Consider the following 12434-nt stretch of genomic DNA (forward strand, 5'->3'; position numbering starts at 1 on the left):
TTTTACATACAACCAAATAAGGTAAATCAGATTATGTATTTTTAGAATCAGACTTAGGAGAGTGTTTTTAGATTATTTTTCAATATGTCTTATTCTGCACTTTAAGTTTAGACAATACTTCAAACCACAAGATCTACATGAAATCAGTGATTCTTGAAATAAGGGACAAAACGGGTTCAAATTTTCTCAAAGATTAATGTAATTATTCCTCAAGCTTATGTATTCAAATATGATAAATAATGTTTTGGAAATGTAAGGATGCACGCTGCCAGTTGCAACATTCTTTTAAATTAAATTTTTAAAGGACCTGACCCAGAATTTTGTCAACACAAAAATAATTGCTGAGGCTAGTTGTGTCAGTTATTTGAAAAAATATTTATATTTTGTGTATATCTTATTCAAACTCTGTGCTTTATCCAGCAGACATGTTTTGTCCTTCTTCTCAAGAATCACTGTAATATTAATAATACTACTGCTAAGCAGAACTGATCAAGAAATGGTTTTGGCTTTTTATGTAACTTTTTATCACGTTTTGATATTTGTTAATTAAATATTTTTCAAGTTTTTTTTATTTATTAACGTGTTTAAAAATAAAGAAATTGGGTTGGTCGATTTGTCTTCATGTTTCTCATGTACCATTACGTTTTTGAGCAACAAACTAAGAAAACATTCGACTGCTAATTCTCTTTTAATAGTCTCAATATATTTTTGAATTTTCTGCTTCCCGAAACCACCGACTATTTTGAAATCCTCATGTTAGAGCTTCCGGCGCGTGACGCCTGTTGACGCGCGCATGCTCCAAGGACAGGTCCGGGTGCACAATGGAGGTGGATGTACATAAGCACGAACGGCGGGGTAAATATGATATCTAAGAACCACGAAGGTGCGGGTTAGCAGTGGCAGTGACACCGTCCCAACACGGGGTTTTTGGAGACAGAGCGCTGAGTCCCGGCAGAGTTTAACAACTAAACAGTGTCGGTGCTGCAGTCCTTCTTCTTCTTCTTTCCCCCTGCTTGTCCTCTGCGGGTTTCCACGTCTTTGTGCTGAAGCGCAAAGAAGCAGCGCCGTCCGGTGAGTTGTTACCTCAACATTCAGCCTTACAACGTTATTACTAACAAACGTTTCAACACTTTAAAGCTTTTTCTGTGCGGCCTAAATCGTTTTAAACCCCTCCAGCCCACAAGAAACGACGTTTAGTCAATAAACGTGACGCATTATTGTTGTTAAAGCTACTTTAGAGCGTCATTACTTGAGCTAAAGTATATGTACTACTGTTTCAGGTCACACAGGAGGCTTATGTCGCTTTAAGTCATTAACACTGTCACGTAACGCCTCTGTTGTGGTTGTGTATACAATTACCTCGAGTCATTTAAACGTGATGATGATTAATGCTCATTGTGAGTTTTCCCAGCGTTGGAGGGGCTGTTCTGGTTCTGATAAGCTGGCTGTCCGTGATAGGACAGCAGGGAGACGCTGACGGGAGGGTGGGGCTCCCACAGAAAGCACACAGCACCCCGCGAGGAAATGAGCTAATGCTTCTCCTTCCACCTCTGGTCGGTCTCTCCCAGCTCAGAGATAAATGACGCGGGGAAAATGTCAGGAGTCAAGATAGCACAGCGCAAGGAGAAGTGTGAAAACTGCACCAAACAGGTAGGATTGTGGCTAAAATGAAGTTATTTCATGTAATTGCTTTGGACATCGTTTTTATTTTATTTTAATTGTTTGCAAATGCAGTGCAACAAGAAACAAGGTGAAGACGGGGCCAACTCTGGCCCAGAGAGTGAGGAAGTCAATGGACAGGTAGTGACTGCTTATTTAACTCTTCACTGGTTCCTCAAGTTTTCAGTAAAATACTTATTCAGTTTTATACAGTGAAGTGGAAGGAAATTGTGTGAATGGTGTGTCAGCCTGTCACAACCAGTTAATTGCATGATAAATCAAAATGAGCTCCATAGTTTCCATTGTGGTGATTGATTTTTTTTTTATTTTTTTTTTTTGAAAGGCAATTTTGTTTACAGCGACATTATAATCCATTTTACAGTTTTTCAGTTGTGTGTGTGGTTTCTATTTCCTTTTTATGTTTTTGGTTGTTTTATTTTGGACATGTAAAATGTCTTCCAGTTCCAGTGTGACGTGTTCTGTGCAAAATTAAAGTCTATTGGCTTTTTAGAGGGTGTACTTACATTATTACGCTATTATCAGTAATATCGGTTTAAAATTGTGTCAAAGCGACAGTATTATCGTTTATCGCGATAACTTCTGGGATAATTTAGCGTCCAGCAGAATTTGTAATTGTCACAGTCCTACTGGTTCAGAGTGATGGGGAGTTTTAGTTCTTCAACACATTTAAAAAATTTCATTTGCGAAAGATTTTAAAAACGACACAACTTTAGGATTATGCCTAACTTTGAGTGGCTCTATTGTATAAATTATTTAACTATGTTGATATTTGTTGTTTTGACAAGAAGGGAACATTTTTACCAGGCACTGCAGGAGCTTTAGATGTGAAATGAAGTAAATGAATTTGAGCCGTTTCCGTCCCTTTAGTTAATCGAAGGCCCCCGGTTGCTGCTGAGTGCATGTCTCTCCTGTGATGGCTGCCTGTCCGACGAAGAGACCCTGAAGATTTCCCAGCAGAATCTGGAGGAGGTGGAGCGAGTCCTGGCCCTCAACAAGGTGCGTCTCACACACAGGCGCGCGCCGCACAAAAGCTGGAACGAGCAAGCCGAGACAGCTTGTTGTGTTTTTGGCAGAAATGTGACGCATCGAAGCACAAGGTGGTGGTGGCGTCGGTGTGTCCGCAGTCGCTGCCTTTCTTTGCCGTCCAGTTTGGCTTGGACATTAACGAAGCAGCCCACAAGCTCTGCAGTTTCCTCAAGAGTATCGGTGAGCTGATCCGAGACGTCCTGTGGGGTTTTCTTCTTGATTTTTTTTTTCTTTGATATTCAAACTACAGTTTTGTTATACAGTGCAAGCTTATGTTTGATTAAAAGCCTACGTTTGGAAAATGTTATTTACAGTTGGAACTAGTTATTTTCACACACCTAATGAGACGTTTTCTTGGCTCTGTCTGACGATAAATCTGACTAAATTTCCTGTTTTGAGTCGATTAGAATTTCCAAAATAATTTTTATGTGCTAAATGCTAACAGCTTGTAAAGCATGTTTATTATTCCTAATGACTCAATGACTTATTGATCTGTGTATTTAAAATAAAGGTTGGCTTCTATTTTATACGTTATTCGTTTTTGAAATTGGGGTATTTTGAGTTAAATTATTGAACAGCTTTTCAAAATTTTAAATTGTCATATATTGTTCCTGCTGTAGGATGCTGTCACAATGCATTATTAACAGTAATAAATGATTCTCGTAGTGAATTGAAGCTGGATAGCTTTTATCACTGACGTCTGGTGCTGGAAAAGTTTGAAAACTAACTTTGAAAGTGCTTGTATTTTACTGTGGGACAAAGTGTACAAACCTTGTTTATTCGGCATCTTTAGGCAAAAACACTCATGTTTTGTTTTTTTAAATCAATTTAGTAGAAATTTGATCACATGATTGATTTCCTTGTCCCAACTTTTCACTTAATTTTTTTTTTTTTCTTTCTGTAGGGGTAAAGTTTGTGTTTGACACCACTGTAGCAGCCGGATTCAGCATCTTGGAGACCCAGAAGGAGTTTATTCAGCGCTACCGCAGGAGGCACCATGACTCTCAGGCCTTACCCATGTTCACCTCCTCCTGCCCGGGTGAGCTGTCTGCCTGACTTGCTGATTCTCCCCTGCGTTTCTTTTCATAACACAAACTAAATTGGCCTTGTCATCTTTTTTTTTAATTTTGGTTTATTTTTAACTACGACGTTAAAGGGGTTTTTATGCTTCTGTGAACTTTTACTCCCTGGAGCCTTGAATCGCTCCTGTTTGTTGCGTAGAATATAAATTACAGATGCTGACTCGGAGAGTCTCGCTTCTTCTACAGATACTGCCTGCGTCAGTGTTGCTGCTTCAGACAGAAAGTAAAACTCAACCATGTTAAATTTTCTAAAGCTTGTTTTACTTTCAGTTAAAAGTTGATAAAAATGTTTTCTTTATTGGCTTTAAATCTGCTTTAAAACTTAAGTAAAATTCATCAAAGCCTTCTGGAAATATAAAACCTTTTTAAATAAACTGCAGTTATCCTAAAATCAAAAAGAAAATATGTAATTTCCTGCAATAAAAGCTATAAGAAACGGCAGACTTTGAGCTTCGCTTGAGTTTTTGACAAATTAAGTTTTATTTCAAGATTTTCTCTGTTTTTTTGTGTCTTTTTATGTTTTTGTGTTTGTTTTTTTTCTATAAACAAAAATTCTTCAAAACATTATAAAAGACGAATTTGCTCGGTCTGTTTTGACATAACGGCTGAAACAAACACTCCGCACTCTAAAATCTGCTGACGTTAAAGAAAATCTGAAAGGTCGACAAATTTAAACTGGGAAGATCGGAAGATTCCCTGAAACACTTGGCAACATCATTTCAGAAAACTCCACATCATAGCTCAAGAGGAGTCAAAAAACTGCCATCCTGTCATTTTCCTGGCATAAATGTGTAGCTAATGTTTCTATGGAAACAGAAATCTTTCTTGCTGCAGTGTCCCAGCCTTCAGATGCTGTGTGTTTAAAAAAGGGACAGGTTGTGTTTTAGAAGTTCAGATGGCAACCAAGTACTGGTGGAGCAAGATAGGCAGCGTTTTCCTCACCACTCCCCTCAGAGATAACACCAAGGAGCTTTATGGAATTAAATTTAGCTCAGAATAACCCCACTTTTCAACAAACTCACATTTATTTGTAGCGATGACACTGTTGGGACTGTTTTGCTTCCTTAAAAGCTGCTGGTGATTTCCAGTTGAGTTTGGGATTTAAAGAACATGTTTTTGGAGCTGAGAAATGCTACTATTGTTTTGTGTTTTTCTTTTTTTTTGTTTCGACTGTTTGTATTTAGTCATTTTTTTGTGTGTGCAGGTTGGATCCGCTATGCAGAACGGGTTCTGGGCAGCGTGGTCACCCCTCACCTGTGCACAGCCCGGTCTCCCCAGCAGATCATGGGCTGCCTGGTGAAAGATTACTTCTCTGAGCAACAGGTGAGAGTGCAGATCACCTGTTCCTGTCAAATATGATGCTTTTAATCTGACGTATTATCTGACTAAAAGAAGCCATGTCATCCTTAGACGAAAAAAGAAAATCATTGTCTGTGATTTAAGTTTTCAAATTCCGCCTCCTGTGACATTTAACAAATCAACTGAACGGTTCAACTGAACGGTTCAACTGAACGGTTCAACTGTCTGAGTTTTTGATGAGGAAGTCGGATCTTTTCAAAAACTAAACCGTTAGAAATAATAGCGTAGATCTTCACTTCCACATGCTCACTCTCGATTTCAGCGTTATAAACCACAACTACACTGGAGCACTATTTCCAGCTGGTCGGAGGTGTAAACCAACGTGACTGAGCACAGCTGCTGCTGATGAGTCACCTTCTTTGTTTCAGCTTAACAAAAACAATAAAAACATCCACGCAATGCAGCAGGCAACACATCCTACCACCATCGATTGTCCCTTTAGGATCATTATAAATGGGATGCATGTTTCATAGAACGTCAGGGAAACGCCTTTCTTTTTTCTTTTTAGTATCGCTAAATCATGTCAAAATGTTGCTTTTAAACCATGTACAAGTTGATGGAGTTGTGATTTTAGCTGAAGAAGGGAAACGCAGACTCTGACTACCACCAGTTACGACTTGTAAGACCAATTTTGTGTTTGAATTGACACAAATGTAAAAAGCTGGAAGAAAACAAACATGCCCAGACACTCTGGAAAGTTAAGGACCGAGGCAGAGTGAAGAAAATGTTGGAGAGGACATGTGACCATGTTGTAACGATTACAGCAGCAGATCAGTCACCAGACCAGGGACTCTGACGGTCAGATGTCTGCAGGGCGTGGAACCGCCTCACATCAGTCATGGTGCAGAACAGACCTGCAGCTTTTCTTCCTCCTCCTGCTGTCGGTCTGTTTTAAGCTGCTGGAATTTGCCCTGTTAGCCCGACGCTAACCCGGAGGTCGTGTTTGAGTGGAGGCCGGTTAGCCACAGCGAGACCTCAAAGTGACACAAGCAGTGCTTAGACAAATATTGATGCTTCTCCCTGCGCTGTGATGTCACGTTCAGTACTGGTGTGTTTCTCTATGCAGCAACACACATTCACACCCACAGCCGTCACCTGTGGCAACGGAGAACTGAGATACAAATCGGTTGGTAACATCCGGATAGCGTGGGATCTGCGAGACGTGGTGTATAACGATTGTAAACAATCTAGTGGATGTCACTGGGTTCAAATTCTTGCCACGTAATCTGGTTACACGATACGACCTCCTGGCCTCATGTTGACCCACGAGCTGCGTCAAGTGTTGGGAATGTTCACCAAGCTCTGAAAGGTGTCCTGAAAGTCTGACAGAATGGGAAAAGATGCAGCAAAAATGACCCTAATGTTAAAAATACCAAGACAGGTGAGAGAATTTTAAGGCTTCAGATTTAGACAGTGATGGAGACCAGGCCGGGTATATCTATGTTGTGCTGAATCTGGCTGCAAAGTAGCTAGATTTAGATTTTCCAGCTGTTTCTTCAGTAACTAAAACGTTATGGGGAGAAATATTTGTATTTCCAGGAGGGCTGTACAATAAATCAATAACAATATTTATTATGATCAATGGCAATAGAAAATATGTCTCGCAGAATATTCAAAATTTTCACCTTATTCACACTAAATGTCCAGACCAACGGAGGAACTTAGGTTTGTTTAACTTCCTGCAGTCTTAAGAGACGGGGTCATTTGGACCCCACAAGTTTTTTTTTGTTGTTTTATTTTGTTTTTTTTTTATCCTCAAAGGTCCAATGTGGTCACAGTAACCCTGCATGCGCTTTTACAAGTTTTTGTGTGTGTGGTTTCGGGTACTGATGGTCTGACGGAACAAGCCCCTACTTCCTCGATGTCCGACCTGGACATCGATCTCGCTCTTCCTGAGCGTCGCGCTAAGACTGGTCAGAATTAATGTGGATCAAATACGTCAAATGTGGCTACACTCTGACTAAACAATACAGTAATTGGGTTTTAAAGTCTACAGAGATCTGATGAAGATGCAAAAATATGTTATAAAGCGGTTTTGACAGCATCATCATTCGTACTAAGCAATAACTGTGTGCACTGTCCAGACATCTGTTTTGGGGCAAATATCTTCCAGTTCTCTTCTTAAATATTTTCCTCATTGATGCTTTTTTTTTTCCCTTCTCCCATAGAAGCTGAGTCCAGAGAGGATTTATCACGTCGTGGTGGCTCCCTGCTTTGATAAGAAGCTGGAGGCTGTCAGAGAGGAGTTTTACAACAGTCTACTGGAGACCAGAGATGTTGACTGTGTCCTCACCTCCAGTAAGAGTCTTTAAAATGGCCTCTGGAAGATGTTTATGACTGGTTGTTGCATGCTGAAACTTTTACTCTGAAAAGGGAAAGCCTCCATTCTGGGTAGATAATAATTCAATCAAACCACTTCCTCTTATAACTTGTTTCACGTCCTTTCTACTGCCTTTCTCTTTCAAAGCCACGTCGGAAACCCAAACTTTACACAGACTCAGATAGCTGAGTGCAAATGTCCACAGACCCTATGGTCACAAGACGCATGTATCTCTGTTTTTGACCTGCTGCTTCTACATCTGTTTGCACTAAAAGTCCCCTTCTGACATCACAGTCGATTGATTTGGATTGTTGGAGCAGTTCCAGGTGCAGCTGAACAAATCTGCCAACACATTCATCCACTCTGACCAGGAGGAGCATTCTGCTCCTCTAGAAAACATCTGAGCAATGCAAGCCATCAGCTAGTACCATGTAACCGTCACTAGTACAAAAACCCACAGGGCCGAGTCAAGCTGGTGATATGATGGGGTGTCAATGTAAAATACAAATGGAACACAGTTTGCATTATTAGTATAAATACAATATAAAAGGCTGGAAGAAAACAGCCTCTTACAGTCACACAAGCTGCAGCAGTTTCCAAAACTTGATTCAGATAAAACTTTGTTGTTCAGATGGAAATAATAAATGTTATATTTTCTAAACACTGGATGGAAAACTTACTATCTAGAATCTCTGTTTGCTGGAAACCCAAAGCAGAAAGATGCTAAAACTTGAACAATTATGGTTCCAATATTGCAAGTCGTAACGTTATTGCAACATTGCATCCAGCATTATTGTTACAATTTTAGTCTTAATCCAAAGCAGCTCCAATTGAAATTTTACCCCACTGGACTCTTCAATAAACTCATTACTACTGCTGGAAATTATGTCAGCGCTAGGCTAACGTTAGCATACGTCCTCTCTGTTTTGATATGACTTGTTAATTCCTCCCGTAACTTAATTCAGTGGCGTTTCAGTTTATCATGCGGAGGCTGAACTAACAGAAGTTATTTTTTGGCTGCATAAATGTAAGAGTTTTGCTTTATACTTTATACATAAGTGTGACCAGGGCTTCTGTTTCACCAACTACACTGAAAGCTGGTCACATGACCATTGGTGACGTCATTGAAAACACGCCTACTGTTTAAACCAAAAACAGCACCTTTTTGTGCATTGAGGTGAGTCAAGGACTCCTGAAGAAATGCCTGACTCATAAACCCCGAGCACGTACTAGGGATTGCGTGTGTGTGCGTGTGTGTGTGTGTGTGTGTGTGTGGTTTTATTTGATAAAGATATATATACATTTTAAAGAATGACCTAAGATTTATCTTTCAGAGGAGATCTACCGCCTGATGCAGAAGAGGAAAATATCCGTGGAGGAGCTGGGCTCAGTCCCACTGGACCATCTGTGAGTTCATGAACAGACAAAAGATCATACAGTTTGACCAATCAGATTTTTAAAATTAAGTAGACTAAATGAACAGCTAAAAATGAGTTTTCTTTAACTGTTTTGTGTGTTTTGCAGGCAGGGTGAAGGCGGGGACGTGGCACTGATGAGGCATGACGGTAGAGGCTCCGAAGGATTCCTGGAGCACGTGTTCAAACACACGGCGAAGGAGGTGTTCGCCGTCGACGTGCAGGAAATCACATACAAAACCCTCAGGTCAGAGTAATGACAGATTAACGGTACATTACGACTCGGCCTGTCAAAACAAATTTTACTTGATGATAAAATTTGATCATTTTCCTGTAATTACAGCTGCAAGTTTGTAGATTTTTTTTTTTTTTTCTTTCTACTAGCTTCCCACACTTGGCGACTACAATTTCTACCCAGCCTTTGTAACAGAGGCCAGTTAATTTCATTGCCTTTAAGTTCTTAATCTACTTGTTGTATCATGTTTACAGGAATCGTGACTTCCAGGAAGTGACACTGGAGAAGGACGGGGAAACACTGCTGCAGTTTGCTGCCATCTATGGTTTCAGGAACATCCAGACGTTGGTGCACCGGATGAAGAAGGGCCGCCTGCCGTACCAGCTGGTGGAGGTGCTGTCCTGCCCTGGAGGTAAACCTCAGAGCTGCTGCTCTGGACCTTGTCCGCACGCAGCTGGATCTTAATAAATACATCGTAAAATATATTGTACACACATGATCATGGGTTTGGCATGTTGTTTTAAACATACCAAACCCAAAGGGGGGAGTGTAGCACAAAGCTAAAACCTATGTCAGCCAATCAGATTGCTTCAAAACAACCACGACTTCCTGTTAGGAATTAAGACATGGCACCAGCAGATTCATTTGTAAATTGGCATGTTGGGGCCATTTTTTAGATGGAGAGAAAAAAAAAACATTTCCACCAGAAAACTCAGAAGTTTTGAAATGAAGTTCATTAGTTTTCTAGAAAAATCTTTTAAACTTCTGGGTTTCAAAAGTCAACCATGTTCCACGTTTGAAACTGAACATTTCTAGAAATTAAAAATGTTCCACCTTTGAAACCTATAAATTTCACATTTCTTTTTCTAGAAAATTTGAGTTTTTTTGTAGCAAATCTTTGACTTTTCATGATTAGACATTTAGTTTAATCTTTAATCTTTTGAGATATCAGAATCATTTCTGATATCTCAAAATCGCGTTTTTTTTTTTTTTTTTTTTGCAGAAACGTACCATTATTTTGCTTGCAATCACTCCAATACGCTTTTGTACATTTGTGCAAACAGATATCTAGGTTGAACAAACCATTAACTTATTGAGAGATTTGCAGAAAAATGATTGAACAGTAAATTTCCATCATCACCAGTTTCCTTTTGTAAAGATGACAGATTTTATTATTAAATGACAGAAACAGAAATGTTATTTTGTGTTTGGCTAAGTTTTTTTACTCACAAGCACAAAAATACCCCTAATTCTACTCTTTAAAAAGGACTTGTACTTATTTGTGTTTACAGAATTCAAGTATATGAAGTTTGTTTAAATAATCGTTTTTCATGATACTAAACTGAGTTTTTAGGTGAATGAAAGGCCACACAAAAAAAATGAATAAAGAATGTTTTGTTTTTTAACCCCCATCTCGTCTCTGCTTCAGGGTGCCTGAGTGGCCGAGGTCAGGCCGAGAGCGAGGTGGGCGGCCGGGCGGATAAAGGCCTGGTTCAGCAGATGGAGGAGGTCTACGTTAGCCTGCCGGTCCGCCTACCAGAACTTAACCCCGTCCTGAACAAGCTGTATCAAGACTGGCTGCACGGCCCCGACTCGGATCAGGCCAGCAAGCTGCTGCACACAGAGTTCAAAGGGCAAAGCCAGAGCAACACACAGCCTCCACACATGGAGTGGTGAAAAAATAACACAGAAAAACTCGTTTTGCAATTCTGAACCAATGAAGAAGAGCAGGAAGTGGACCATGCAGCAGGAGAAAAAAAAATGTCATTCATTCTTTTAACCACAGGGGGGCGCTGTCGGCTTTAATAAACAGAAACCGTCCACAACCACTCGTGCTTTCCATTCCCACTCACTGCAGCAGCGCCGTCCGCATGTTGGAATCAGAGCTACCAGAGGAATCTGTGGTGCTGCAGCTGTTCTGGGAAAACGGGAACAGCTGGAAGAAGTTGATTTTCATCAGCATGAAAATCGCAATAAGGCCACATGTGGAACTCCCAAACCTACGGGAATGCTATGAGTTTTAATATATTCCAAATCTGTCTTTCCAGTATGGAAGCTGCTGTTTTTTATTTTAGTTTTAAAGCTGTTTGCTTTGTCGCTGTCATGACACAAAATGTGTGCAACATAAAGCTAACTATGCAACAGCATCTTATCTCTACATAGAGGAGGGAAGTGGGGGGGGGGGGTCAGGGTATGAAAAATAGTTATTTTAAGTGGTACTCATGTTTTTATTATGTTTTCTTCTAATTCCATACGCATTTTTTTTATTAAGTTATATGTGTTCATATTAAGCGACTAAGCATACCTGTGACATGTAAAAAACTAAAATATTCTCCAAACCAACGTGATTTTTTTCTGTTGCTGTTCTGATCAAAAAGAACATTTAAACATTGTAGTTTTTTTTTTTTTTTTAAAAGGTTGCCCACACAACTGTAAAAAGTCAAATTTTGTATCTAAAATTGAGGCATAAAATCATTTTTTTTTTTCTGGAAGTAAGTTGGCCTGAAATATGTTAATCGCAGGTCTTAAATTTGACTGACAGCACTATTTGATCTCGTATCCTATGTTTTTTTTTTATTATTCTTTTTGGACTTTTCTGTCAGGCAAGCGTATAAGTCGCACTAAGATATTGTGTTCTGTTACTCAACATGTGAGGCTTCTGCCATCTGCTAACATACCCTTGATAGCTAGCTAGCTTTTGTTGCGCCATTAGCTGAAGTACAAATTTATTGCCAGTTGGCTGAGCGGCGTTCGTACGTTTGCATAAAGATGCACGTCTTTAATTTCAATCACAATTGTCTTTAAAAAGTGTTAAGTTTGTGGAACCCTGCAACAAATGGCGACACTTTTTCACTCTGTCTCTAACAGCTACTCGTATATATATTCCACATTGACAAAAGACAAGACAGCAATAACATTGTGAAAAGTTGTGATAGAACAATTAATACCATAATAAAGATGACATAGCAAAGGAGTGGAAAAAAAAATACCGTCTGAACTAAGTCCATGCAGTCCAGTACATAATGATTTTTTTGGGGGGGGGTTTTACTGGTATGAAAGTGTACAGCAAGTTCAAAAGGGCAGATCTCCAAGTAAATCGCTGTATAAATAAGGGCATAACCAGGCTCCACAGTTCTCATTTCTTCCCCTAATCTTTTGGATAAATGTGCTTTATGTGGGCTAAAGCAGCTTTTGAAAGTTGAAATGGCTCAGCTTGGATGTACTTTTATAACTGAAATAAGTATATGACTCACAGATAAACATCTGCTTTAAACAGCAAGTGGGGCAATTATTACCAATTTTTGGGTACTTTTTGC

At 39.6% G+C, this 12434-nt stretch overlaps 1 protein-coding gene across 2 annotated transcripts; it reads left to right on the forward strand.

The window, feature by feature from the left end:
* Positions 1-776: 776 nt before the first annotated feature.
* On the forward strand, positions 777-11458 carry narf (nuclear prelamin A recognition factor). 2 transcript variants are annotated; one of them, XM_015015711.1, is made up of 12 exons: positions 777-1073; positions 1551-1650; positions 1735-1800; positions 2548-2676; positions 2754-2886; positions 3611-3745; positions 4993-5111; positions 7316-7445; positions 8802-8874; positions 8992-9129; positions 9372-9529; positions 10547-11458. In XM_015015711.1, the coding sequence occupies exons 2-12, from the start codon at positions 1594-1596 to the stop codon at positions 10792-10794; spliced, it is 1386 nt and encodes a 461-aa protein (XP_014871197.1). In that variant the 5' UTR covers positions 777-1073; positions 1551-1593; the 3' UTR covers positions 10795-11458. The 2 variants fall into 2 exon arrangements, with proteins under 2 accessions (XP_014871197.1, XP_014871198.1); XM_015015712.1 differs by having other exon boundaries at positions 777-1071; positions 1569-1650.
* The last annotated feature ends 976 nt before the right edge of the window (positions 11459-12434 follow it).

Source organism: Poecilia latipinna, unplaced genomic scaffold, assembly GCF_001443285.1.
Source record: "Poecilia latipinna isolate Pla-1442-1.1 unplaced genomic scaffold, P_latipinna-1.0 Scaffold1943, whole genome shotgun sequence".
Taxonomy (NCBI): domain Eukaryota; kingdom Metazoa; phylum Chordata; class Actinopteri; order Cyprinodontiformes; family Poeciliidae; genus Poecilia; species Poecilia latipinna.

Coding starts and splice junctions, on each gene's coding strand:
- narf (XM_015015711.1), top strand. CDS start 1,594: ATGTCAGGAGTCAAGATAGCACAGCGCAAGGAGAAGTGTGAAAACTGC. Junction 7,446..8,801: donor TGACTGTGTCCTCACCTCCA/GTAAGAGTCTTT, acceptor TTTATCTTTCAG/AGGAGATCTACCGCCTGATG. Junction 9,130..9,371: donor ATCACATACAAAACCCTCAG/GTCAGAGTAATG, acceptor TCATGTTTACAG/GAATCGTGACTTCCAGGAAG.